Source organism: Mercenaria mercenaria, chromosome 12, assembly GCF_021730395.1.
Source record: "Mercenaria mercenaria strain notata chromosome 12, MADL_Memer_1, whole genome shotgun sequence".
Lineage (NCBI taxonomy): Eukaryota > Metazoa > Mollusca > Bivalvia > Venerida > Veneridae > Mercenaria > Mercenaria mercenaria.
The window spans coordinates 65,584,573-65,612,052 of NC_069372.1; the positions used below are offsets into that span (position 1 = coordinate 65,584,573).

Here is a 27,480-nt window from a genome sequence, read left to right on the forward strand (position 1 = left end):
TCACAATATTTGACTATATTCATTTGATACTTTACGAAGAATTACAATAAACAACACAAGAAATGTTTTTATTAAGATTTTACATTTTTTAAGTAAAAAACAGCACACAATATGTATACCTACCATGTATAGATTGAAGTTCACATCTGTAAATACAAGCTTTATATACTCCAAATCATCGAAATGTATAAGCCACTTGTAGCTTTCTCCTGTGCCATAATTCAAAGGATATCCAAAACTGGTTAGAACGGTGGACTTTCTAATGACCGACAAATACGTCAAGATAGTTGCATTCCATTGGGCAAGGCTGTGTGCGATTACCATGTAAGCAATGTATGGATACGCTATATAATCTGAAATATTTCAGTTAGTTTAAAATATAATTATAACGCTAAATTTAAGCATATGAATGTACGTTGGATAAATGAAAACAACGTTTGATAGCAATGATTAATAGAAAACTGTATGATTGTACGTTATTATATTAGACTTAGGTGGTACATATGCTACTTCTTATGCACAATCTAAATCGTTTGAAATACTGCAAGATATTAGTGTTTTTAAAAGCGCCAGATAAAAGCTCAACCAGTAGATAAAATATATTTCAATGTATTAATGAAACTCAAGCCAAGTTTATTTTGTTTGCAAAATATACCATGCTTACATACAAACACTCAAAAAAAGGTTTAACTTAATTCAGAAAAGTTGAAGTGTTCATAATATCATGCGAATGGTAAGCACAATTGATACCTGAACTACAGATCTTTGTTGACCAAATCGCAGTTGCTTTTTCCGCTGTGTCTCGCTTCCACACACCGTCATAATTTGATTCATAATGCAAACAGACGCCGTCGAATGAACTCTTAGTTATACTACACTCAGTATTGTTTATACACAATTTATTACACTCATTCACTGTCTGGTTTTTAAACTCTAGCATAGGCTTGACAGACAGATTGGTAATTGCTGGTACATGTTTCATTCTCGTCGACGTTTTGCATTGTAAGTTTCTGGAGTCTAGAAACAAAAATGTGTAGCTATTTTTCTCAAGGTATTTTGTATAATTTTGACATTTGCTGTCGTCTATTTGTTAATTTTTCATAAAAATAATTTTATATGATCAGGTGATATGCTCGAAACAATTGTCAGGACTTCGTAGTTTTCATGTTTACCAATAAACGAATTAAAACAGGGAGTAACATTATTGATGGTAAAATGACTGATCCCAAAGGGCGTAAGCATATTATTATAAAAGCGAAACAAGCAAACACTTACCTGTCTTCCTGCAACCATGTAGTTCAAATCTAAGACAGGAGAGGTTATAAGTCAGTGGTTCCAGCACGTGCATTTTTACATATCGAGCGTAAAATGGGAAGGAAAACATAAAAGTCTGGGGCTCATCCACTGGATACAACGCAACCAGTGTGAACACCTATAATACAATGACTTAAGTTCAAAATATTTTGTGATCTATGCGACCAAACTAGTACTATAGCCCTCAGCAAAAGTTAGGAAACCCTTTATGTTCAAAACAAATGTTCAATAATAATATGTTCAAACTCGTAATTTGTTTAAGTGAAAATAGTTTTCAACATTATATTCATGTCATAGTATCAAGGCGAAATCAATAGTAAAAAACAACTTTTAATTAAAATATACTTATCAATTGTTAAAATAAAGTCATGAAAAATTAATTTAGTAAAAGCAATTGTAAAAATATATCTCAAAAAGGTTGAGCAAACCATTTATATTTCATTATGTAAACAGTGCACAGTCAATGTGTTGGTCTACAATTATTCAACTAGTTAACTGCCATTAATTAATCTCAATACCCCTCCTTACCTGATTATTGTAGAATGTGAAGTTGTATTTCGATTCACCGTAAAAGATGGTGAAGGACCGGGCCCCAATATGTAGAAATTGTTTATGTATTGATCCATTTACGAGTGTCTCAACGACGTGTTCCCAATTCCATATGGTTACTCCTTCTACTTCCATGATGTGATAAAGGTCAACCTTGGATTACACTGTTACATTAATACATGGTAAAATTTGTTTTTACAAATAACTTTTTAAAACATCTTTCCAGTTGTTACGGTTATTTATCCGCTGATATTATGTGTTTACAAAAATGTGCACATGATCTTTATAAATGGCTAAATCATTAAATGAAATGATCACTGATTAATCATTGATCAATGATTTAGTTATTCAATGTAAATCATTTAATCAATGATTTAATCATTAAATGTAACGTAACTTGAATTACCAGTATGAAAGGGTTATTGTCGTCTACATCTGCACACCAACTAGAATGGAAAGGACGAGCATTTCGTGCTGGAAATTCTGGAAGTGAACTCGATGCAGATATCTGTAAATCATCTATGCCATAATCACCCATACCCATGTCAGTATTACAACGTGCTTTCTTGTCATTCACTGTAAATGAAAATTGAATGAAATGGAATGAATTAAAAGCCCGCTCGCTTAGCTCAGTAGGGAGAGCGTTAGTCTACGGATCACGGGGTCGCAGTTACTTGCGGAGAACAGGTTTGTACTGGTACAAAATCCAGGAACACTGGTGAGTTTAACTGTCCGCCGTAACATGACTGAAATACTGTTGAAAAATGGCGTTAAACCCAAAACAAACAAACAAACAAAAATTGATTTAAAGCTGCAACTTTGTTGATAAATCAAATTGAAGGTGAAAAGTGGTACATAGAAAAAAACGCAGATTACACAGCTATGTATGGCGTGTAATGTGTTGCAATATTATATCTTCTATAATTATTGTGTATCTTTATATATTCATTCACTTAAACTATTCATTGTAAAACAGAAATATTTTTTTTCAATGTTTCATATATTTTTTCTATCTTTTGAAATATTTATTGTAAAGCTAAAAAAAGTATATGCAATGTGACAAAATATTTATTCAATGTTTTCAAATTATTTGTTCAACCTACAAACATTTCATTCTATGCAAGGATAATAATTGTGTGTAAAATGTAAATATTCATTCTATCTGCTTAAAATATTTGTTCGGAAGAATTCTGGGTAAATTGCTATTTTGCGGACATCCCTATTCTGCGGTCAGGCGGCCAAATCTTATTACCTCGATGATAAAACAATTACATGTACTTTATGCTTATCACGGATTTTATCGGGAGAAAAAGCTAGAGGGTATATATCATCGACAGAAATATACCAAACAAGAGCTTCGCCTAGCGGGGCAATATACGAGAAGGAGGGAAGCAAAATTTAAAGAAGACACATATCTAAAGATTTTTTGGCGGGGCATGTGAGGGATTGAGAGGGGAGGGGGAGAAGGATGTGTGTGTGTGTGTGCGGTGCTGGTGACAGGAGACAGTTTACTTAAGAGCTAGAAACTAAATAAAAAACGCAGGGTGCGGGGGTGTTTGGGGATTGGATGTGACATAAAACTAAAGGGAAAGAAGCTAAATGAAAAAAGGGGAAAAAAGAGAAAAAAAAATAATTGGTGGGGCGTGGGGTTGGTTGGGCAGGGGGTGATGGTACAGTGTAGATGGGGAAGGCGGTGTAAATGAAAATAAAGATTTTTTTGTGGTCCAGGGGATGTATATGCTCTGGACATGAACTATGATGGGGAGACCTTGCTGTGAACTTATCCACCCTGGTTTCAGCACTCTGCACATCGTCTCATCACCACATACCTACACCCCAAGTTTGAAGTCATTACCTTGAATCGTAAATAAGTTTTTTTTTCCGGACATGAAATTAAACTTACAAATTTCATCTTTAAGCTCATTTTGTGACCTTGACCTTTGATCTTAAGAACCGGTTTAAGTGTTCTGTATAATGTCTAATCGCCACCTAAGAAAATGCCATATTTGTAGTCAATACTTTGCATGGGTATTTAGCTATGCTCTGGACACGAAATATGATGTCAGTTTTGACATTTTAGCTCAGTTTGTGACCTTGACCTTTTACCTAAAGAGCCGATTTAAGTGCGCTATACATTGTCTCACGCCATCTACCTATATGCCAAGTTTAAAGTTACAGAGACGGATTATGACGGACGAAGAGACAGACGAACGAATAGACGGACGCTCGCACCAGCACATATGGTAATTCGGCCGTTTTTCCAAAACGATGCGCCGCAGTTTTCTGCAATATAGCAATTTACCCAGAACAAATATTTTAAGCAGATACAATACATATTTACGTTTTACACAAAATTATTACTGTTGCATCGAACAAAAATTTTGTAGGATTGAATAAAAATATTAAAGTTTAGAATAAATATATTGTGATATGCAATAAATAGTTTTTATTTTGCAAAAAAATACTTTGCAGGATCGAATAAATAAATTGAAAAGATCGAATAAATATTTTGTCACATTGCAGACTATGCAGCTATGGCGTGTAATGTGTTGCAATATTATATCTTCTAAAATTACTGTCTATCTTTATATATTTATTCAATGTCTTAAAATATTTATTGTAAAACAGAAAAATGTTTTCAATGTTTTCATATTTTTTTTTGTATTTTGAAAGAATAATTGTAAAACTGAAAAAAAGTCGAAGCATAACTTTATAACCATTGACTATAAACTTAGCATATAGGTAGATGGCGATGAGACAATGTATAGAGCACTTAAATTGGCTCTTTAGGTGAAAGGTCAAGGTCACAGATTGAGCTAAAAGGTAAAAACTGTCCATCATATTTCGTGTCCGGAGCATAGCTAAATAACCATGCAAGGTATTGACTTCAGATTTGGCATGTTCTTAGGTGGCGAGGAGACAATATACAGAGCACTTAAATCGGCACTGAAGATCAAAGGTCAAGGTCACAAATTGAGCTTAAAGATGAAATTTGTAAGTTTAATTTCATGTCCGGAAAAAAAAACGTATTAACCATTCAAGGTATCGACTTCAAACTTGGGGTGTAGGTATGTGGTGATGATACGATGTACAGAGTGCTGAAACCAGGGTGAATAAGGTCACAGCAAGGTCAAATCTCCCAATTATAGTTCATGTCTAGAGCATATACATATACATCCCCCGGACCACAAAAAACATCTTTATTTTAATTTAAACCCCCATTCCCATCTACATTGTACCATCACCCCCTGCCCAACCAACCCCACGCCCCACCAATTATGTTTTCTCTTTTCCCCCCTTTTTTCTTTTAGCTTCTTGCCCTTTAGTATTATGTCACACCCAATCCCCAAACACTCTCGCACCTTTTTTTAAATTATTTTCTAGCTCTTAAGTAAACTGTCTCCTGTCACCAGCACCGCACACACACATCCTTCTCCCCTCCCTTCCCTCCCCTCCCAATCCCTCAACATGATGCCCCGCCAAAAAATCTTTAGATATGTGTCTTCTTTAAATTTTGGTTCCCTCCCTCACTAAAACCTTTCGGGCGTGTATTCGTTAGGCGAAGCTCTTGTTTTAATATATTTCTGTTATCGATGATATGACCTATACCCTCTAGCGTTTTTACTGAAAAAAAATCAGTGATAAGCATAAAGTACATGTAATTGTTTTATCATCGGGGTAATAAGATTTGGCCGCATGACCGCAGAATAGGGATGTCCGCAAAATAGCAATTTACCCAGAATTATTTCGAACAAACATTTTAAGCAGATAGAATGAATATTTACATTTTACACACAATTATTATCCTTGCATAGAATGAAATGTTTGTAGGATTGAACAAATAATTTGAAAACATTGAATAAATATTTTGTCACACTGCATATTTTTTTAGTTTTACAATAAATATTTCAAAAGATAGAAAAAAATATATGAAACATTGAAGAAAATATTTCTGTTTTACAATAAATATTTTAAGACATTGAATGAATATATAAAGATACACAATAATTATAGAAGATATAATATTGCAACACATTACACGCCAGACACAGCTGACTTAGTTCACAAGTACCTTTTATTTCGTGTACGAGTATTGCTTTACCATGTGTACAAATTTTTTCTAGCTTCAGGCATCAAAATACGAATAAACGACAAATGTATCAGCAAGTTATTGGTACTTACGATGTGAATAGCCTGTGGACAGTACTGTCATTTCAATGTCTTCAGTAAGTGACTTATTTACCATTTTTTGTAAACTGCTAACGAAAGTAAAATACCTGCCCTCGAATACCCTAAAATAGTAATAGACTTACTAAGTCTGATACTAAATGATTACCGAAATGAGAACGAGATACCAAATTTAGACGTTAGGCTAAATCATGACAGTTTAGTACTCACAAGTCAGAACTGAAGTCTGCAGATATTGCCCCAACATACATTCCTCTAATATTATCAGTTACCCAAATATCAATTAAAAAGATCGAATATAAAAGTATATTCACCTTGAAAAGTTACTTTACAACAGCTATTGAAAAATATACGAATTATAATTGACATATCAATAATTTTCATAACGAAATGTAAAACGCAAGACAGTTTTATCATAACATAAATACTAGTACCTAAAGTCTTTGGGATTTATTGAAAACGTCAAAGATAACCAATCATAAAAATTTGCACGTATCAATTCATAACTTTATCAAACTGAAAACATTTACTATTTACTTTTTCATAATCAACAAGTGGCCGACTATTTCTGCAGGGTAGGTACCAGGTCTATGAGAATATGTGACGTTGAAAGTACAAACAGTTGTGTCGAAGTGCAAAAAGCTCCACTTCCTTTCGCCGTAGTAACATCTTAGAATATCGCCATCTGAATCATCATAAGTCGGCCAGTCAGAAACTGTGTAAAAAAAAACAAAAAACAATGGAAGACAAGAATGAAGACGTCTGACCTTCCAAATTATGTCTCTTTATTATTGTCCATTTAACATTTCGTCAACAATATTAGCTACAAACTAAGGTTTATTATATGAAAGTGTGAAGTATCAAAAGAAAATGTTTACTACCTGACTATAAATGTCTTACAGAGGAGTATAAAGTGTAAAAAGATAAGTTGCTGCCTAGGTCCATAAGCGAGTGAAAATAACTTTGAACGTCAAACAAAAGTGTCATCACAAGCCTCTTATTCTCATATTGTAAGATACTAATATTCCTATACAAATAAAAGTAATTAATGAGATATATACTGTACATTTGTTTTTGAGAACAAATAACGGAAAATATACGTTCGAAAGCAAATTTAAATCACGTCTTCCAATAGCAAGTACAATATTCTTATATGTAGGATGGCGTTACGCCTGTTTCTTATATTTAATTCTTTTTAGAAGAAATCAAATGAAAAAAAAAAATAAAAAAATTCTTCTGTTTGATCAACTTAATCTGTAATAGGATTTTTGTGAAATTTGTCCCCGATGTGTTGTTAAATGTTCTGGTCCTTTAGGATCATGGAGTACACTCATTTTTGCTGCAATAGAATTCCGCTTTAGCCGGTGCTTATGGGCGTTAGATGTGTTGCAAATTTCATAACTTCTCATTAACTGACTCAATCAAACCGAGTCTGCTATTTAGTTGCTTATATGCCTTCTGTGCTTCCAAAGGATCTTTTTGAATTTTTTTTGCTGTATGGTATTATATTCTATTTAAAGAGATATAAAAGAACATCTTGTTATTATAACGTGCAGTAGATAGTGTAGAGTCTGGTGATTCACAGAGCCTTGAAACATGAAGCATCAACTTTATGTACCTTCAAATATACTAATCATTGCAGGATGTAATTACATACATGCAATATACATTAGAAAATATCAAAGGAGAAACTTACTTGGTATAAAAATTCCAAACACAGATATTGTTCGACCCATATCCAACATCTTCCAGTGTAATTGTGTTGAAGAACTGAAATCATTCGACAGTATTTCTGCCACCCCTGAAATATCTTCAGGCGAAAGAAGTCAGTATAAAATATACACAATAATATAAATCCTTAAAACATTATATTGTGATTATCAAACACTGAGATTATATAAGATGAATGCCTCTATTAATTTCTCACTACACACAGTTATTAAATTGGTAAGGGTGACAGGTATCTCACTCGAGCGCTATCCATGTGTACCGCCGTATAACCACGTTTAACATGTGCGTGTGGTTTTCACCTAGACGGGTCTTGTGCTAATTACATTTACACATTTTCACATTTTGCGTGAAGATCACTTTTTTGTTATTAGAGCCAGTTATGAAAAAAAAAGTGCAGAATTTACGTGAAATTTATTCTCGGTTTGATTTTGATAAATTCCTGTTTTCGTATATACAGCTACCAAAAATCAACAACAAAATGACCTAATTGTACAGAACATATTAACACAGTCCTCGTTTTAAAGCATGTTATTCAAATTATCTTCAGGTAACATTATGAATACAAGTCAATTTATTTGATTTCAATTTTAAATACTGACATCACTGATATCATGCCTCTTTTGTTTTGTTTACTTTATTATGTTATATGTATCTGTCTATCGTTAACACATACACAAATAGTACATGATTGTATTCGCACATACGTACATACGGTACATACGTACATACATATATATGTTGTTTTGGGAGGCCCGGTTTCAGGATTTAGGGTTCTGGTAACCAGGCCCGGTAAGAGAGCATATGACGTCCAATACATGACTGTGACTCAATGCAGACTTGGAGTGCCGGTATAAATTACAGACTCCGATATATACCGGATTAACTAAATTTGAACGAAAAATATCTTAAATGTATATATTTTGTAACCATGGTGATACTAACCCTAACCTTTAGTCTGTATTTTAAGCATATTATACACTAAATGCGTGCGGACATGCAAAAATATGCATATTTTTGCCGTGCGCTACAACTGATAATCACTTTCGGGCATGCGCAGAAGACCGCTCCAACTCTGCAATGAGTTACATCGCCAATTACATTACTTCTCTCGTGGTTCAATTCTTAATGATTATTTGATTATTTGTTAAATAACTATACTGATACAATCCAGTTAAAACCTTGTTTCAATGCAAGCCTCCGAATGTTGCCAATGTTTTCGAAATTCAGAAAACGTTTTCATTAAACAGAAATTCTAAAAATATTTCTTGTGTACTTTTGTATGTAAAATCAGTCTTTTAATCGATGCAATAACATTATGATATCATTATTTTATAATCTCTGTTCTCTTGTTATTGTGCATTGTGTTGTATATGTGCTGGTATATAAGCTATCAATGAAGCATTCATTTTTGTGAATGTGACATTGGTAGTGTAGTATGCCGGTCCATCTGTATAGCTAGGCGCCCTGCCGTAATTGGATACTAACCTTACAATAACATTATGGTTCAAAAGCTTTAATCACGCTTTTGAAAACTTGATATAGAATAGATGGAATTTAGTTTTAGATTTACTATATCATGCACAATGAAATAACATTTTTATATCTAATTAGAAACTGGAAAGTTTAATGTTCATCCGTGGGCGTTCCCCGTTTAAACTTGGTCTACTATGCAAGTCAATAAAACATGAACCATTTTAGTTAAAATAATATAGAAAATAATATGCATTTTTGTGGCCGCTATAGTTGTTTTATAACGTATTTAATTATGCACAGGTTTACCCTTCAGGATCTTTAAGATATATTAGATCCAAAGTTGATAATTAAAAACATGAAAAATTACTTCATATAGTTTATGTTAAAATAAAATTAACATGTGTAAGATATTAACAGTACAATGCATTAGGTTTAAAGTAGTACACACTGTATACATGTATAGATAAACACGGTATAATTATGTACTACCACTAGAAAAACTGGCTGCTTTTTCACAATCAACTGTAAATACTGCATGACATTTAATTATGAATGTTTCTCTATACGCAAACTTAATTTAAACATATAGTGAAGTTCAATACATTTGATGAGGATTTTATACATTTGAAGTAAACATCTAAAGATAAAATATGTTAGTAAAATGTGGCCATTAGATATCTTTAAGAATATTTTGCCTTACCATATGTTGTGTTAAAATGTATATAATTTCGCTGTCCTTTTTTCTGAGACATTTTCCCTGTAGTTGCAGCAACTCTTGCTACAAACGTCCCTAAGAAATAAATAAGAATATCATTCCGCATGGGACATACAAAACCATTTGAAGTGCCGTTACACTATTTAACTTGTTATTGTGCATTGTGTTTGTTATGGCATAAATATATATAAGACATGTAATTATCAAACATTCATTTCGTACAGTCTAAACAGGTAAAACTTAATGGCTGATTTATTAAGAATAAATACGTACTATTTCATACGTTATTACTTAAAGTGTTTTTTATATTCTATGCTATGTTTTATATATGAAAAGAGTCTAACCTTCCGGAATTGACATTGATTCTTCAAAGTTCGTCGGTGTAGAATCTGAAATCAAATAAGATTTGTATGATCTAGTTCAAGCTATGCTTGGTAGCAGTTATATCAGAATGCATAGTTATCACACAGGAAATTAAAACACATGCATTGATGGTAAAATAAGTGAATAAGCATTTTGACTGCATCATAAATACTGCGATTCGAAAATTTAGCAAATGTCTCAATTTTATTTATGAATACCTTTGAAACATCACCGTGATTGGGAGTATCATTGCTAGATGGACTTAAGTGCAATGACCTATTGCCTTGAACCGAATTATATCTTACAACAAATTGTGTATAGTTATGTTATATTTTCTAAAATGTATTAAGGAAGATCTAACAATGCTGAGTAAAAGTACCTTGCTGCTTCCAGAAGTCTGGACGATAACAGCACAAGCGAAGTAAATAAGTCAGTTGTGTAGTGGTCTCGTCTAGTTGCAAGTACAATGACTCTTGAGTGACATCCATGCCTGGCATTAGGGGGCAACGAAAGCTTTGGTCCCGCGACTACAGTTAGAAAACATGTGAATCATGACTTTGTTTTTATTACTGGAAAACATTATAATGATTAAATATTTTCTCGATAATGTACGTATCCTAATGTAAAGCAACTTAGAGAAAACGGGTATAAATATATAAACTCAAACTCCATATACACAGAGTAATCAAGATTGATATATTTTGTTATTGACAATTAAAGAAAAACAACACATACAGGCACAATACTGGAATGAAGAAGTATAAACGGATCATCAGCTGTGATCCGAGTTGATAAAATCTGTCTGTCATTCTCGTAGATAGTGTGTGAGCATATACGTATTTGTATGAAGTCTGCAAAGAGAATATAAAATAGGGAATGTATAAGAGAAGCTTTATCTGAAATGTTGTAAAAAATGATGGGATCTGACCAGGCCTGCGCATGCGCGCCTCGTCTGAACTGACCTCAAGAGTCAAAAACATCCCAGATCACGTAACCGTTATAATCACCCACTTATTATATATCTTATATTTCTCTCGCCAAGTTATGAATATCAGAGAAAGTAATCTAGGCAAAATACGGAATCAGATTAGTTTATACTAATTTGTTTTAGCTCGATTGTGATGAACCACTTTCGAGTCCGCTTCCTGGAAAAAAGCAGTACTGGTGTCATATGAAAAGTCATGGTCTTGACTCCAGTGGGGCTTGAACCCACGACCCCTGCATTGAGCGGCCGACACCTTATCCTAGACAACCACTCCCCTTAAATCAGATTACAAAGTGTGAACCACTAATTTTAATTTCGATCAATTCTGAACTTGTAAAATGCAATACATTCTTTAAGAATATCTTTTGTTTGCAAAATACGCAATTAAGCAAATTAGTAGCAGAATAGGTTTGATCGAGTCTGTACATATCTGCAACACCAGTCACCGTTTTTTACCGGCTTAAGCTGAATTTTATAATACAAAAGCATTAAATCAACTCCATAACTCCTAGGGACCAAAACACACGTGAATGTGATAAGAGTTGATAATCTCTGTAAGATAATTTTATATCCAAACTGAATACCTGCAGGTATGCAATTAATCACTGTTAACAGCATATATCTTACATGATCTTCAGTCTATTTCCAGTTATTTAACTGGAATCGGTCAATACGTACATAGTGCAAGGACTTACCAATCATCTGCTCATTCTTGTACTGTTTCAATTCTGGAAGCTGCCCATCATACATTGCATACGAAATCTTTCCCAACCGGAAGTTGACCATATCACTAGAAAAGCCTTGAAAAGGAAAAATGTTAAATCAGTAATAAGAGCTATAAAAATAAATAGTTTATACTTCTTTGGTTATAGATAAGTCAAGATTTCTACTGATTTTACAACAAATAGAAAATAAACATCGGCCTAATTCTAATGTAATATCAAAAAATAAGTGTGTATATAGAAACAAAAAAACGTTTAAATTGATTTTCGAAATAGATTCTTCAGAATACAACATTGTTAAAGCAAAATAAATGATATTTTGAACGTCACTTTTGCGAAATTGTTCTCATTCAAATTTTATGAAAAGCTTTACATAATGTCTTAATTCTTTAATAGAAGAAGTAAAAATTATATCTTCGTATAATATACGACGAAGATTTGGTAAACTTTTCCGAAATTAATTATATGAAAGACATTCCCCGTTTTAGATTATAACCTGATTAAGTACATACAGTGTAAATATATTCGTAATTACCACTAGGACAGCCATTTATATCACCGTAAATACTGTAATTCCCATCTGGCCAAGAACCAATGTCAACTGACTCGTTTCGTCTGGTTTTATAACAGAAATTCAGTTTAATTCTATATGCACTGTATGGGCCAAGAAGAATATTTTGTGTTTGTGGTAGTTCTTTTCGTGTAATATCTATCGCTTGTTTTGGCGTAACGAAGGCAGTGTTGGCATCTGTGTTTGATTCAGATCTTGAGAAAACTGCATATGAATTTTGCCATGTTATGTCTGTGTATCCTTCTGTCCATCCCTTCAGTCTAGACTCTGGACAACCATCAACAGGCATTGGTAAGGCATATGGTCCAGGAGGCCATTTACTGGTAATTTCTTGTATATCTTATAAAGATTAAACAGTAAAAGCATAATAAGTCCGTAAACCCTGAAATCAACAGTTAAGTAAGACCATGTTGTCAATACTTTAAAAGTTTGTTACCCGGAACTCTCTTTTTGTTGGGTTTTACTGATACAATAATATACTATATGGCGATTTCCCAGCTTTTCATGGTGGTTGATAGTACATCTGCTATGAAAGATATTTTATGTTAATTAAGCTTATCGCTAAATACGTAAGGTGATGTTACTAGTGCATTTAACTATTTTTCATGTTATATGAACGATATTCTAAACATGGGTAATCCGTATTTTGCTCATGTTTTTGTTAGTAAATATATTCCGGAGAGCTTCAGTTGTATAAGAGTAACAATGCACATACAATTGCTTCTTTTATTAGACTTGTTTTTCATCACAGCAAGTGGCAATATATATTTGAAGATGTATGGCAAGAGAGATGTCAGTCAAACCGAGATATACTCGGGCAACATCTGATAAGATTTATTTTCCACTGCCAATAAGATTTCACAGGGACTAAAGTCATGGTTAACTGTGTAACCCTTAATAAAAACTTTTTAGTAGGGCATTGTTCTCGGTGCTTCCGAGGGATCTACTTTTCAGATTATATTTTATTATCTCAAACTTCGCAAATATTTGACTACTTTATTACCATAATTGGTAATATGTTTAAAACTTGAAAGTAGTCTAAGACACTTATGCAACAATGTGTATCACAACCTGATTTAAATGTAGGTGTTATTTACAATCCTCGTGAAATTATTTGGCATAGCTTTGCGATGGCTTTTTAATACGATTGTCAGTTTTTTAAGGAATAGGCTATGATCGCATTGTTCTGAGAGACATGGCATGTTTACTCTTCAGTCTTTTTACAGCTGGTCGTTTCTCTCTCCTCTTTGATTATGCAGAGTCGAGGCTGAGGACGCAACTGTAATAAGCTCTCAAAAGAACGAACTGGTTAATTGTTCTCGTGATGCTCTTATTGATGTTGTGGCTTCTAGAAAGCTATTGACTACATCAGTATACATTTACGCGGAGTTTTGATTTGAGCATATGCGAGTCTTTTGTAACAGTAATGTGCGTACGGGGAGTAAAGTTTAGCTACGTTTTCGGTGTTCTCCTGTGAACCTAATTCAACTATGTCTGTGTCTATTTGATACTTTTATGTTTTTCATTATTGCATGCAATTTGTGTTTATGTATTTATTCGTGTATACATTTACATCGCCAGTATGCACGCGAATACATTTACACATACCCTTTTCCGACTTGAGTGTTGCATGGGTGATGTGGCTTTTCCTGAGGGACTTTTGTTCTTGATTTTGTGAGGGGATTGAATTCATAAATCAATACAGCATATTCCATGCAGATTTGTGGCAAAGTAAATTAGATTATTATGAAAAGGATTTATTTAATGTCAGAACGATTCATTGAACGGCAATGCCTATCAAATATTAGCAATATATTCGAGAAAAATGGCTTTAACTTGTTAAGTAATTTAAAAATGTGTTTACAAAATACACTCAAATACATAAAAGGTGTGATATTTTGATGTCAGGAAAAGAATCTAGTACATATTTCAGGCAAAAAATGTGTAAATACAAAATTTTCCTTTTAATGGTTGTTTGTTTAATAGCCATATTCATCAAACAAACCATTTCATTTTGAATTCTGTTGCAAGCTTGTTTATATTTTATCTTCATCAATATATTTCCAGTGCTACGAGATGAAAAAGAGGTATAAAAGGCGCATAGGTTCATGAAACAATTCTCTGTTCTATCATATTGTATAACATAATAATTTTATATGTGATTACAAAGAAATTATCATATCTCATACCTCGATTTGAAAATATGAAAAAATATTGAAAGAAGAACATCTGCTTTTTAGACAGGCAAGGGTTTAAACTACCAATGATTTGAAAAAGCAAAGCGCACAGACAATCCTTGTAAATGAACAAACATCGTTGCAAGAAATATAAGATAATACCAACTGAGAAGTAATTGTTTAAATAATATTTCTTAGTATTTTTCCCAAACCTACAAAAGGAAAAAGGTAATATTTTACTTTGTAATTACTCTAACAGTTTATGTATAAAAGGTTACCTGGCTGATCTTTTACATCTTCAAAGCCTGCGTATTTGGATCCATCCCAAATACCCTTCACGTACTTAAACTCTTCGTTTTCTTCATACCCGTTCGTTTTAGTTTCTGAAAATGTACAGATACATGTATGAAAATGTTTGTAATTTCTGCCACTGTATCATTTACTCTGACAAACTCCTTTTTAAACGAACTTCTTGTTCAAAATTGTTTGAGTAATTTTCTCCTCCTTTTCAGCGACTGTATGACACAACAACAAACGGGTTAATTTAATATTGTGAAATATCTTATTTCGTTTAGGAGAACTAACATCAGCTTCATTTAGTTTAATAAATACTTTTTTCGACATCGCCAAGTTCGTTTTCAGCTCACGTGGCACCCAGATGTCGTAGCCGATCAGTACATGGTACTGCTTTTACTTGAAATGTAGCGCTTCTAGTGCAAAGTTTACATTTCTCGAACGAAGAAACACTGGTAGTTGTTTATACAAAGGGCCATACGCCATTGGCCTTAGCAATTTTATCTTAAGTTAAATACCCAATACTTGTAGATGTTTCATAAGCACGGCTTCTTGAATAGTTATAGATGTAAATGGAAGTTGTTGTTCTTTTGAGTGTATGAATTATAAACCTAATTCTGAATTTATATTCTATTTTTAAGAATCTGAGGTGAAGGTCAACATAATATCGACCAAGTTTTAAATTAACACATTAATCATGCATATCTGGATAGAGTATTATGGCTGATTTCTGCTATTTCGTGTTGGTGTGTTGGCGGGGCGAAAACACGACAACACGAAAACTCAACAAAAACCTATTTTTTCTTTCTGTTGGAACGAACCGTCAATTCAGACTTTATTTATATTCACTAAAGCTTAGGAGATTTGAGATTATAAAACAGTACAATAATATGTCAGGTGTCAGTTATCGTTTTAAGAATACGAAGTGTATGTATAACAGACCAGGTTTCAGAAATATTTCATTGGGGTGCGAGGAACGGCAACAGTTAAAGAATGAAGGCGGCATCAGCGAGCTGAGGGGGGTTAGGTACGGAATGAGTTAACCCCTCATGTTAGGTGGGTCATGGCGTGTCCGCCTGGAAACGTTTGAAATATATGTATAAAATGGTGGCCCCTGCTGCATTTTTGAGTCCAAATTTTGAGGTACGGGGATTAGACCCCTCCTGACAGTGGAGTCACGGGGTCTCTCCCTTGTCATTTTTGAAATATAGGTAAGAAATGGTGGTCCCTGTTGCATTTTTTGTCCAAACTTTGAGATACGTTAGGGAGTCATGCCCTCCTATTTAAGGGGTCAGAGGGTATCCTCACAGACATTTTTGAAATATAGGAATAAAATGGTGGCCTCTGGTGCATTTTTGGGTTTAAATTGTGGGAAAATATTATTCCTTTGCCAAAATAGATGGGTTAGGTGCAACTTTGATAAGTACAGGTCACTTCTAAGCCGGCCGATTTGGGGCTGTGGGTAGGGATGGCACGGCTATCGGCCCCGACCCTGGACCCGAGCCTGTACAAGTAGAAAAATTACGCATATGCGTGGGCTTCGATGATGATTAACTTATTCAAATGAGTTTCCTCGTCAATAAGGGTTTTGATTTTATTTTTATGATGAGAACAACCTTATCATAGCATTTTTCTTCGCTGGGTACACATACAATAAATTGATTGTAATTCTGTATTGTCGTCGGGCGGAATTAATATCAGGTTTATATCAAATATTTGTCCTGAAATTTTATAATAATGTTGATATTCTCCATATGTATATATATTAGCTAACAACTAACCCGCAACTTTCGTACTCGCAATATCTTCGCTGTAATAGGAAAGATCGCCGTGACGTCACGCATTCACATCTGTTTATCTGGTGGTGGGCAAAACAAATGTTTTTAGATCGTTTGTGTATGGGATCGAAATTTTTAATTTTTAATAACTTTTTCGCTCATTTATGAATTTTCAAATTACAAGAAGTTTTGAAATAATTACAATTTTCATATTGTCATATTCAAATATCTTTTTTTTAAAAGAATGACCGTTTTAAATGACATATACTTTTAATAGCGGCGTAGTGATATTCAAAACTTTTTTTAAAAAAATACTGAAAGTTAAACGCATAAGTAATTAATTTTATTTAAAAAAAAATAAAAACAATCAATAAATTGTTTGTTTTTATAAACTTACAATTGATAAAAAATATTGATATAATGTGTGTTTTAAGAAAGTTTCAGGCCGTTAGAAAAACATCACTGTTTACAAAAAAAAACATAGAGGTTTGGTGTTTGCCCACCCGATCACTGGCTTATCAGTTCTAAAAGTAGAAAATACAACGGATTTGTATACAAACACGATCTCTCCTATACTGTGTAGAGTTATCAAAATAAAAAAAGGATAAACTGTCAAAAACACATACTTAACAGGTTTGGTCATTATCAAAAAATGCTCCTATAATTCTAGTAAGGAATTGCTTTGATGCATTATGAGAAAATACATGTACATGAAATGTGGGCTAGGAGTAAAAAGGCAGAAGTAATTATTTCATATTCGACGTTCGTCTTTCGATATTTTTTTTGTAACAAAATGGTATTCGGCCGAAATATACATAGAATATAAGTCAATTTTTATTCTTAAACTTATATTTTCTAGTTGTTTTTGTATATTTTTGCATGCAGTTGTCTTGGGTTCAGTTCAGTTATTGCTGTACACATGTCTAACTGTAGACGCCAACACGAAAACTCGACAAATAAGATATTTGTCGTGTCTTCGAGTTTTCATGTTTTCGTGTCGGCGGAGCGAAAACACGAAAACTCGACAAACAAGATATTTGTCGTGTTTTAGTGTTTTCCTGTCGGCAGGGCGGAAGCACGAAAACACAGGGTATAAGGTATTTGTCGTGTTTTCGTGTTGGTGGGGCGAAAACACGACGACACGAAAACTCGACAAATACCTAATTTGTCGAGTTTTCGTGTTTTCGTGTCGGCGGGGCGAAAACACGACAGCACGACAAATAAAGGGCACCAATACGACATATTCATACCCGCCAACACGAAAACTCGACAAATAAATATGTCGTGTCGGCACCCTCTAAACGTCGTGTTTTCGTGTAAAGTTTGTCGTGTTTTCGTGTTGTCGTGTTTTCGCCCCGCCAACACGAAAACACGAAATGGCAGATATCAGCCACCATAGGTTAGTCAAAATACCAAATATTACAAACGATAAAGATTGACCACGCATTATGCAATAAGTGTTTGATAAACAATGTATCCATTATAGGCCGTCCTAATGTCATTAACATGTGCTGATTTATTTGTATAAAACACGCATTCGTGAATTTACATCGTTAAGTTAATACTGTTTTACTTCGTTATTGAATATAATTCATGTTCACATTCAATTGTTTATGAAAGACCTCCTCTGTTTACAGTAAACTGCTAAAGAAAGAACACAACTACTTACAATCAGTTGTTTTAAAAGAAACGCCACTATTAACAGCCAACTCTTTTTAGAAAGGCAGTCTTTGTTTAACATCATTTTTTTTAAAAAAAAGAGCGTCACTGTTTACAGTCAACCTTTTACAAAAAAAGGCCACTATTTGAAGTCAAATGTTTGGGGAAAAACGCCACTATCTACAGTCAGCCGCCACAGTTTATAGTCAACTGTTTAAGAAAAACTGCCAATGTTTACAGTCAGCCGCCTCTATTTGCAGTCAACTGTTTAAGAAAGGCCGCCGCTATTTGCAGTCAACTGTTTGAGAAAAAAACGCCAATGTTTACAGTGAATATTTAAAAAAACTAGCACTATTTGCAGTCAGCTGTTTAAAAAATACACCAGTGTTACAGTCAGCTGTTTAAGAAAGGCCGCCGCTATTTGCAGTCAACTGTTTAAGAAAGACCGCTACTGTTTACAGTTAATGTTTTCAGAAAGAACGCCACAGCTTACAATCAATTGTAAAAGAAAGAATAATAGAACCATGGTTAACCTCTGGTATGCAAGAATGCAAATATAACTTAAATGCTAAAATAAGGTTTCTGAAAAAATTGACCCTGTTAAGAATATGATTCAATCGAATTTGGAATATTTTAAATGGTAACTTTCTTTGAGAATTTACATGTTTCTAACATTAGATACAAGAATATACCTGTTTTCACAGCATGCCTTAAAGTCATATCCCTTTTCAACAAATTGTACATTAATATTTAAAATGCAAGCAGGATACTAAGAAACCAGTTTTTCCTGTGCATAAACCTCATAAAGTTTAAAGCAATTGGTATCAAGCTAAAAACGTAATGGTATCAAACAGTTCCGAACAAAAATTGGTGGAATATTTCTGTTCAAATCTATGCCTCCAAAAATTAGTGTTTACCCTACTTTTCCAAGCAACCATATGCAAGACATTTCAAACATTATACATTATGTGTTCATGAAGTGGACTGCCTAATCAAATCTTTTAAAACTCTTGGTAATATTTAATAAGCAAGCGTGTTAATATAAAGTGCAACTAAATTCAAGCCAACTGGCATGACAAACAATACAAAATGCTTCTTCATGCCCATAGTGCAAAAATTTAGGTTTCATCCTGTTTTTACCTATAAAGACTCTGCAACCATGCCCGCGGGCCAACCTGCCTGTTGTAACATACATACAGCTCTATATACTACATATGTCTACAAATGAAACATTATATAGAACAATAACTTAATGTAATTGTAATAATCATTAATGTGGTAACATGCGATAACTATAATCAGTAAAATGTCAAATGCATATACGCAGTTACATGTCCATTATTTCTAAAGACACCTCGCTAATGTTTATTGTAATGTACAGATATTGACTTCGAATAAAAGTTGTGTTCCGTCTTACATTACTGTACACAAAGTTATATTACTCAGCCATATAAAACATTAAATTACTTTCAAGACTACTTATCTGCTAGACTATTTTACGAATATAATCATGTCTTAGGACTGATTGCTATATTCTTCAAATTCTTAAGATGTGTAACAGAGTTGTTTAATCTGTCGCTGTGTATTTGATACCAATGGCATTGTATGATAGTGTAGTTTATATTTGTAACTTTCCTGTGTGAAATTGTGTATATTTATATTTGCCACCATATCCTCTATAATGATGTTTGTTTGTTGGTATCGAAAATGCCAAGAGTATCTATATGCAAATCTCAGATTGGTAACCTTGGATATACACCAAGTCTTGATGCGCCAAAATAAATATCATTATATATAAATGAAATATTTTTATTTACCTTTGGATGACGTTCCCTCGAATCTTTGACTTTTTCTCTTATTAAACTTCCCTTATTATTGACACATTTATATTAAATTTTTCTTTTAAAATGTTGCCATTTGTTTCGCCAAGAATACTTCAATGTTGTATCATCGGTCGACGTTACACTAGCCTGGGAAGCCGTTGATAATATTCGTGCTTTGTCAGAAGAAATCATACCTTAAATCTATGCGCTAATTACTGTTAATTGGCATGCACCGAGCTTCTGATTTTATCAGTCAATTTGATGGTAGAAAAAGAATTAGAAATTGTTAGACTGGATTCCCAGGCTAGACGTTACGTTTTAACAAGTTTGACTTCAATAAGTCTGTTTCTTTGTTTGTGTTTAGTTTAACGCCGTTTATCGTATGTAAGTACCAGACGTAAAGTATTTTCATTACACTGGATTTAAAACATTTTCAAACTAAACAATTTCATTTACTTTTAAGACATTCATCATTGTTTAAACAGTACTTTTAAGTGGAAGATGCGATTGTTTACTTGTAACGTAATAAGAACACTTGTTATACAGCAAAAATATCCGTTTTTGCGGTTGCTAGTTTACCAACGACAAGTCAGAGGAAAATGTGATTTTTCATGTTATTTTAAGTCATTTATTTTAAGGATATTGATTGTTTCTATTATAATTACAATAAAACTGATACAGTAACAATTACGAATGGCCTGCGACTTGAGTTATATCAATATCGGCGAACGTATGGTGTCATAAAAACACGGTTCTACGTAAACAAAATTACGGAAAAATATGTCTATAATTAACATTTCAATCGCAAGGGACAAAATGAAATTATACATAACACAAACTAGAAAAGAAACAATTTAAGATTTGCGAACACAGCAACGTTGAAATTTATATTTGAATTTGAAAGTTAAAACAAAGTTGAAGCTTCAACCATTATTCAATGTTGATTTTAAGGTTGAAAAAAATGCTGACTGTTAGATCCTATATTGTTAATGGTTGATATACATAGACTTGATAGTTGGTCAAGGACTTGAGTAACAACTAAACTGGCATTGGTTAGACGTTGAAATAACGTTGATAAAATTAACGGTTGATGACTTATTCACTTCACATTTTCATGATTTAACAAGGAAAATCTTTAAAAAAAAGTTGGCCAATTGTAGTAAGACAAGAAGTTTATGAGGTTTACATATCGTGTTATTCTATCATCTACTAGTATCTAACATTTTGCAAATAGCAAAACTAAACACCACACTTAACAATTTAAATGGTTCTCTCTTAATTGTCCACAAAGGTTTCGTAGGTGTGCAATTTTGTTTCGTTTATTCTACGACGAATAAATACAGCAGTGGTCTGGAAGGTACTTCTCTACATAGAAGACTCTAACACCCTTATTCATGTGATACGCAGATCGCATTCAGCTCTTTCTGTAATTTGATATATGGTGGTATTTGAACACGTTTTTATCATAATTATTAAACTTACTTATCATTTGTTAGATATATCAATATTCTTGCTAAATATACTGAGCGAAACTTAGCTTTAAAACTGTGAACAACGTCGTTTAGGATAAACGCATTGTCTACATTTCTCTCAGCGTAGCGCAATCAGCAGAGTGAAACAAATAGACACTCTTGTCCAATCAGGCAGAGTGTTACATAAATTTTTCATTTTGATAAATTATCTATATAGTCTGATTTGCAAACTGAAGTCACGTGGCATGGGTCGGTCAAGGTCACGAATTCGTTCTTAGAACGGCATTCCCTAAGAAAAAAAACTGAATCGGTCCAAATTTATATCCAGTAATCCTCATTTGTGATTATAATCGTTTGCAGCATTTTCCTGAAAGTATAAAGTAATCTGGCTAATTACTGATAACTCATTGCAACTAAAATTCAGGTCTTATGAAATTTTCATTATTTGAAATAGTTTTCTTCGTATGTCTAATTTTCTAGCTAGGATTACTAAACTCTTTCATAGCCATTATACATAAAAACAATAACGGAACGTTATATTCAGAAATTCAGAATAATAATTATGTAGTGCACTTACTGGTATAAGAAAGCACGAACAGTCTTTCATTTTCATTCTCACTAAACGTTAAAGATAGGTACAGCAATACCAACAGAAACGTGAGAGAATATTTTTTTTTCAAAAGGAAAAATAATGTACAGGATTATGAAGACATCAGGGGATAAAGATCAATAGGCGAAAAGGCAATGCGAGCAATCCCTTCAAAGTTTATACGGTAATTCTGTTTACTTGAATTTAAAAAATGTATAGTACCGATAGAACAGAGAAATTGGCATTTTATTTAGACAATAATTTCGCGCACCTTCTCAAGTTGTAATTGTGTTTAAGTTCCTTTTTACCTTTTATTTGCGGGTGTTATTTTGAAATTAGAAGTACGATAATATCTGAGATTTTTTTTTTTGAAACTGTTAATTAAGTCGAAATACATGCCTGTAATTATCTATTTTATTAACAACTGTAAACGTAACTAGAATCATACACTTAATTAAGATATATGTAAAATATGTACCATGTCAAACATACGGGCGCAACAATAAATAACAATGTACTTTAATGTCATACAAGCAATCTGAGTGTACGAGTTAGGCAAGTCAGTTTTGATCTTGAAACAATTTTCAAAGCGCCTTTTTTATCTTAAACTTACAAGAAGGTTGAAACATGACCAATATTCAACGTCTGGAAGCGACCAAACAGCAACAGAGCATCTCCTTTTGTTGCTGAAGGTTGAAATAAAGTTGATCAACGTCGCGACCAAATTTCAATTTATATACACCTGTTTTGTTTTAGAACAAGGTCGTTTCTTGTTAACGTGTTGTTTTTTTTAATCTGTGGTATTGATGATTACGTTGTAAATATTGATAATTACATTGCATCTAAGTATACTCTGCATTCGCATATGTAATTATTACTTTTAGTAAAAAGTCAGTAAATACCTTGAAATGATATCGAAGTGATCAAAACAAATATTCCGATCCCTCTCATCATCTCTGAGAATGCTTTCAGACTATGCGATACAAACTAGTAGAAAGCGCATGTCAGTCGTTTATATGAATCATGGTAAAGAATGGGCGGTGCTTCATATCAGGTAGTTGTCGTATCAGAAATACAGAATTTCTGCTTATTTATGGTTTAACTTAGATATGCAAAAGTCTTCTATTGTCTTTAACCACATATGAACAACACCCACTACAATTAAATCAGGTGGCTTCCTCCGTCGTTTTGTGTTATCCCTGCTCTAACGGGCGGTATCACTTTATCATTATATTTACATCCCATGGTTCTGTGTTTGCACGTGATGTTCGTGAATGATATCGTTGATGTCATAAACTCTGACTTAGATAGAACATTTTCATACGGAGACTTAATAATTAAGGGGAGTCTAATAATTCATTGGTCGAAACATTTGCTGATCTTTTTTATGGCAAAAATTTCAAAAATACGTCAATTCCTAAGTGAATACCAAAAACTTTAAACCTCAAGTAAGGGATGTACAAAATTTAAACAAATTTACTAAATTGGCTCAAGATGAAGTGAAAAAGAAACTTATTAGTGAATTGAATACAACGTCTTCAGAGCCAGATATCTTGCCAACACGTATTCTGAAATCACACGTATTCGAATTTCTCCCTGGTATCACTAATTTGGAAAATCTCTCATTACAACAAGGTGTTGTCCTGTAAAATACAAACAAGCTGTTGTTAGACCTTTGCTAAAAAAGCAGGCCTTGAACTAGAGCTTTCCAACTATCGTTCTGTGAGTAACATATCATTTCTGACAACACTTATTGAGAAAGCTGTTCTCTACAGTTAATCAAAACAGTCTTTTGCCTAAGAACCAGTCTGCATATAGGAAATATCACTCATGTGGGCCGGTGGTCTAGTGGTAACTCGCTTGACTGTCAATCCAGAGGTCCGGGGCTCAAGTCCCGGTCCAGGCACTGAAAATTTGAGTGTCTCGCACCTAACTTAGAGGCATGTACTGGTTCTTCCAAGGAACGAGAGTTTCAAACAAGCACTTTATGGCTTATATTGGTTGCCGATGAAAGCAAGGATTGAGTTTAAGATACTTTCTTTCATGTATAGCTGTCACATTGGCAGAACAACTATGTAACAGAACTGCTTACAGAGAATGTTCCTAGTAAATAAAGTTTGAGATCGTCTGAAAATTCTGAATGCCGTTATGTTGTTCCATACAACAAGTGCAAAACATTTAATGAGAGAAGTTGCTGTACTGTTGGTCAAATACTGTGGAATGAACTGTCGTTAGCATTACACAACAGTAGATCAGTTGATACATTAAAAAAAATCTTAAGACGCTGTATTTTAGAGACTTCATGGCATTATTCTAAATTGTTTTATATGAGATAACTGCAGATGTTAGTTTTTAAATTTTTGTGAGTTTTCACATTTCATCATTTATACGTTTGAAGTTTGTTGAATTAAATGTACAACGCCTGTAAAGAAATAGGCACAATTATCAGTTTCAGTTTAAGTTTTTATAATATTTCTCACATTCCATGTAGACGACCAAATGCTCTCTGCAACTTCACCAGAAACTTTACAATCAATGTTACATGAAATTGAAATATATTGCAACACATGGGGATAATAGATCAATACTCCGAAGACTAAGGTTATGATTTTTGAAAGAAAAAAAAAACACTAGACAATCTGATGTCTAGTGAAAGGCGGGAAAGAAGTATTCAGGACAATATATTGAAAGTTAGTTTTATTTTTGTAGCATTTTTTTTCCATTTAACTCTTCCGAATCATATCTTTAGAATGTTCTAGATGTAATGATATTGAAAAGCTTCTCTCAGTATTTGTTATTACCTTAGTCCAAAATAATGAATTATGGAATATATGTAAAGGAAATAGCTTGTTTAGGCTAGAAACATTGTATATGCTTAATTTCTGAATACATGTTGTTGTTGTTGTTGTGTGAAAGAATTTTAAACACTGTCTTACATTTGCATGGTCGTGAGACTGACCTCTTGGTTATGATACCAGGAGATAGGATAAAGGTTTTTATTCCATGCCTAATATTTTTTTATTTTGGTGTAAATAAGATGTGAAACCCAACAGTTTAGTCATGTTTGGTGCCATATCCAACCTGTATAGTAATTGTGCTCTTTAAAAACTAGAATCAAAAAAGCATTATATCTTCTGTGTTTGAAAAGGATTTGTATTGATGACTGATCTGTTATGCTCGAGTGAGTTACCGAAAAACGTCAATGAACATTTTTGAAATAAACTCGGTACCTCGAAATGCGACTTAAAATTTGTACAATCTTCGACAGAGAGTATAATCACGCATATTTACAGGTGCATTTTTTTTCTGGAGTGTCCAACGGCCGAATTCGCATTCAATGAAATATGCATATTTTTTCCAATAGCTGTTCAAATTCCAATCAAAGCAAAAAAATAAAAAAAAATGTTTTTTTAGTTTTTTTTTTTTTAGACCTATTTTGTGCAATTATAGTGTTGCAACATTGTATTGTAGTTTTATTGAATTTTCAGCTTGAATTGAATATAAACGTTTCCTTTTATGATATAGCAGTAGAATCACAGAAATTACGTAATGAAAAAAAAAGACTGATTTTCGGAATACTTTCCTAATTTGGATGTTTAAACGATACATAATTCCCAATATGCAGTATCGCGAGTCGAAATTCCCAAAAGCAGGGCCTTTTTCCATAAATGCCAGAAAAGCCTGTATTAGTATTTCTTGGAATTAAAGATACAAACCTTCTGCAAGTCGGCTGAAATATTTCTCATTCGTTTACTGCAATTACTGGAGCAATTTACCCATTATTTCCAATTTCAAATGTATCTGTGTGTTTTTTTTTTTAGATATTTCTATAGATTATATCATGAAATTCATAAATCTAATATTAAAACAGATTTCCATCTTATTAATGAGAATTAACGAGCATTATAACTACGTCTTTCCCTAACAATCATTATTGGACAGTGTGGTTAATGTATCCTACGTTTCAATGAACATTATGTCTTATTATTTCAAATTATTTGTTTATGTATTAAGCTAAACACTTTATCATGTAGTCATTTACTTGTATGTAATAACACTTTGTCAAGTTCTTCCATAAATTTAAGCGCAATGGCCGAAATCGTGTAAACAGTATGCATCGATCGTTCAAGTCATTATTTCACCTAAGCTGTGTCTTTCATAATACTATCAACTGTCATTAGAAATGAACGACATAAAATGTAATTTACTCACGAAACTTTATTTGTTAATAAACAGAATGGAATTGGTAATGAAACATTTATTCTGTAGAACATTTTCATTTTTTGGGTTACAACATTAGCACGACACATTATAGTCAATGCGACTTTCAGCTGATCGTGGTGGATCGACCAAGTATGTCCCTCAGTGCATTATTTCATACGAGAAGTATAACCACGACCTTCCGCATGTACGAAATCAGATTTGAATCCACTTGCCCGCTCGGGCTACCAGAGAGGAAATTTTCCAAGCCCGAACTTTAACACATAAATACTTAATTTTTGCACCGTATAACATTTGTTCACAATATCTATGCATGTTTGAAGAATAATAAATACTTAATGTTTGCACCGTATAAATTGTTTCACAGACATCTATTGCATGTTTGAAGGAATGAAAAGACATACATTTTGCATGTTTTCGAACATTTTAATCTGAATAGTCCATCCAATCGCATCGCCAGGTCCAAAATCATCGCAATGACATTATTGCCAAACGAAATCTAACCTTAACGCCTGATTATTCCACAGGTGACAGTAACGTACCTAGGATACAGTATGGATCCATGAGCCATATGCACTAAAATTTACTAGTGACAAATAAATAGTGCATAATATTTTTAGATAAAACACGATTTCTTTGACTCGCTTGAGGTTGCCTTAGTTCATATTAGGTCAAAATATGTATGTTCTAATCAAGCATGCCATTTTACAGTCTTCGTGAAGCCTGATGTATCCGGAGACATTGATTCGCGGTGTTTATTTAATTTAGCGTAAAACTCAATAAATAAAGGTTGTCATAAGAAAATATTACATACTTATCAAATATTCAATATGAATAGGCAAACCTCAAAGCGAGC

General features: G+C 33.3%; 1 protein-coding gene across 1 annotated transcript; it reads right to left on the reverse strand.

Moving 5' to 3' along the window:
- Positions 1–19,239, reverse strand: LOC123535447 (uncharacterized). Its single transcript, XM_045318108.2, has 16 exons — positions 19,212–19,239; positions 15,067–15,171; positions 12,576–12,950; positions 12,014–12,118; positions 11,069–11,184; positions 10,713–10,860; positions 10,315–10,359; positions 9,956–10,045; positions 7,748–7,861; positions 6,589–6,766; positions 6,046–6,155; positions 2,270–2,439; positions 1,843–2,016; positions 1,276–1,432; positions 751–1,017; positions 1–353 (listed from the first exon to the last, which is right to left on the reverse strand). The coding sequence occupies exons 1-16, from the start codon at positions 19,237–19,239 to the stop codon at positions 1–3; spliced, it is 2,535 nt and encodes an 844-aa protein (XP_045174043.2).
- Between the last annotated feature and the right edge of the window lie 8,241 nt (positions 19,240–27,480).